This window comes from Artemia franciscana, unplaced genomic scaffold, assembly GCF_032884065.1.
Source record: "Artemia franciscana unplaced genomic scaffold, ASM3288406v1 PGA_scaffold_57, whole genome shotgun sequence".
NCBI lineage: Eukaryota > Metazoa > Arthropoda > Branchiopoda > Anostraca > Artemiidae > Artemia > Artemia franciscana.
This window is the reverse complement of record NW_027062697.1, coordinates 52,722-55,870: the sequence shown is the minus strand read 5'-3', so window position 1 is coordinate 55,870 and position 3,149 is coordinate 52,722. Positions and strand designations below refer to the sequence as shown.

Here is a 3,149-nt window from a genome sequence, read left to right as displayed (position 1 = left end):
AAGTAAGTAAGGAATGTTTACCTTTTAGATTTAGGTATTGAAGTCTATAAGTGGTAGTACACGGAGGATTTGAGGAGGATAAGGAGGCTTTTAAAAACAAGCATCTCTGAATTTCTTTTCTTTTTTTCCCTTTTTTATCAGAATCCCTTTAGCACGACAGTTTTCAACCAAAGATGAGTAAAAAAACTCGGATGCATTTTTTTTCACTACAAAGGCTTTTATTACTTATAGTCTTGTATTTCAAAGGGCCAAAAATATCGAAAATTTGAGGCTTGTATGTTAAATTTGCATTCTAATAAAAATAAATTTTACTTTATTTTAGTATTATATTGTGAAAAGATAAAAATGGTGTTATAATATTTTTGAGATGAAGGTGGGAATGGGGGGGGGGGGGGGGTTGTACGTAAAGTTGAAGCAAACTGCATTTTATTTGTTTCGTTCCCAGAAAAAAAAGTGTTCGATCCCAGATTTGTTTCGATCAACAAAAAAGGAATTGTTTTAACTAGAAAAGTGTTCCTTTCTACAGTATATTTTCGAGTTTCGCTTAAAAACAAACATTAGAAATCATAAATAAAATAAAAAAAAAAGGTTAAAACACAAATGCCAACAATTTTTTTTACCAAAGTTACAAGCGCATAACGAATTGTTGCTATATAATCACAAATAAACCCACTTTTATTTATTTCGATCTAAGGCTATCTGAAAGTTTTAATATCCATTCCACTGATAAAGGAATTGTGTTAAACGGGAAAAATGTCCCTTTCTACAGTATATTTTCAAGTTTTGCTTAAAAAAACATTACAAATCATAAATAAATAAATTTAAAAAAAACGGCAACAAATTGTTACTATATATAGCTTAATATATATATATATATATATAGCTTAATATATAGCTTAATTTTATAGGTTTAAGGCGTCTTGTATTTTAAAAGACCAAAAGCAGCGTTGTAACAAACTAATATTCTCAATGTTTAGCATTGAAAAGCACAAAAGAAAAGTATTGAAAAGAATACCAGATAAAAGTCGATTTGCTGTTATTTCCCGACCTCTAAAGTAAAGACAGTTAGATGCCTTTTGTTGTAGTTTGAAACTCATGATTTCGGGCTTCATTCTCAGAGTCAGTTTACAAGGAAATTCATTTGGTAGCTAAAATTTTCCCAGCTTTTCATACTTGTTTATTAACTGCAAATAACTAATGCAATACTTTTATCCACATTGTAAGGTCTAGCAGCAATCTAGCAAAGAGAAGGAACCCATTTTCCCCCGTTCCTACTATCTTCATTTAAACTAGAAAGAATGGGCTTGTGCAGTTAAATAGCAACAATTATTTCTTTGAATATTTCCATGGTGTGAATACGCAACTTTATTCAAAAATATGCAAGAAAAAGCTAAATACAGTAAAATAGCAATGGAGAATTTTATTGAATATTTCTAATCGGATATTATACCTGAGACGAAAAAAGAAAAGTATTTACCGACGTTTTAAAGGCACAACAAAGAAAAGGCTCAAAAACGTGAGCTAAAAAGTATCTAAAAGATTTGGTGGCCTTTAAAAAGGTCGTGGGATAGGCAGACATTTCAGGGGGACCATTAACCACCAAAGCCATACAATATACGACCTTGACGCTTCAGAGCGTAGACTACATCCATTGCAGTAACTGTCTTATTCTTGGCATGTTCTGTGTAGGTGAGAGCATCACGAATAACATTTTCGAGAAAAACTTTAAGAGCACCTCTGGTTTCCTCGTAAATTAGGCAGGATATACGTTTTACACCACCGCGGCAAGCAAGTCTTCCGATAGCTGGCTTTGTGATACCCTGGATATTATCAAGAAGAATTTTGCGATGACGTTTTGCGCCTCCTTTTCCAAGCCCCTTTCCTCCTTTTCCTCTTTCTGTCATATTAAATTCAGTGGAGTCGTCAACAGCTGTAAAGTTTTTGTCAAACTAAGAAATTTCCTTCAAAGCCCGCTCAATTTATATTATTAAACTCTTCCCGTCAAAATGTGACTCTTTCGCGTGGCTGGCGCTCCGTATAGATATACTAAAGACCAAACTAAAGTAAAATTTTCTACACAGCGTTTAGATGTTTAGGCTTCTACATTACTGCAGCGACACAGACGCTCAAGTGCTTCCCGCACGGTGATCCTTTTTTGAAGTCCCTTCAGTTTGTTAATCCCAAGATGGCCCTGGGAACTTAAAGAACCAGTATTCCGTCACTAGATGTCGTAGTGAACCGAGCATTTGATAAAAGTGTTAGCCCTTTAAGGGCTATTTGGGAGGGTTTGGCTGACTGAGCACTAATAGTCGGGGGAAACCCCCTCATTTGGAGCTTGTGCATTTTGTTAAGGCTTTAGTGGCTTCACTAGCAGCGTGCATAGCAAGTTCACCGGGTGGTAGCAGCCTCACAGCAGTTTGAACCTTTTTGTTAGTGATGGTGGACCTCTTGTTGTAGCGAGCTAGACGAGAGGCTGCCGCAGCAAACCTTTCAAAGAAGTCATTGACAAAGCTATTCATGGTGCTCATTGTCTTTCTAGAAACACCAGTGTCGGGATTCACTTGCTTGAGAACTTTGTAAATGTAAATGGCGTAGCTTTCCTTCCTCTTTCGTTTCCTTTTATTATCAGTTTTACTAATATTTTTCTACACCTTACCAGCTTTCTCTGCTGCTTTTTGCAAAAATTTATTTTTTGCGAAAAAATTATTATTATTAAAAAAAAATTATTTTTGCAAAGATTGCGATTCGTTTGTTGGATTGTTAAATAAGAAAAAAATACCAACAACAACAGTCATTTTTAGAGTCTAATCTTTTTGTATTGAAAATTCTAACGTATATTCAGGGAACCGCTCTACCTGGGCGAACAATTTCTTCTCAGAGGCCTAGCGAGTCATTTCTAGGTAATCTGTGGCTCTTGTTTTTTGTTTTTGGAAAGATTACGATTCATGTGTTGTATTGCTAAATAAGAAAAAAAATACCAACAACAACAGTAATTTTTAGAGTCTAAACTTTTTGTGTCGTATATTTTAAGGTATATTCAGGGAACCACTCTGTTTAGGCGAACAGTTTCTGCTCAGAGGCCTAGCGAGTCATTTCTAGGTAATCTGTGGTTTTTCTTTTTTGTTTTTGCAAAGATTGCGATTCTTGTG

At 34.9% G+C, this 3,149-nt stretch overlaps 1 protein-coding gene across 1 annotated transcript; it reads right to left on the bottom strand.

Annotated features, from left to right (window-relative positions):
• Positions 1–1,592: 1,592 nt before the first annotated feature.
• On the bottom strand, positions 1,593–1,904 carry LOC136042031 (histone H4-like). The gene has a single exon (XM_065726888.1). The coding sequence runs from the start codon at positions 1,902–1,904 to the stop codon at positions 1,593–1,595; it is 312 nt and encodes a 103-aa protein (XP_065582960.1).
• Between the last annotated feature and the right edge of the window lie 1,245 nt (positions 1,905–3,149).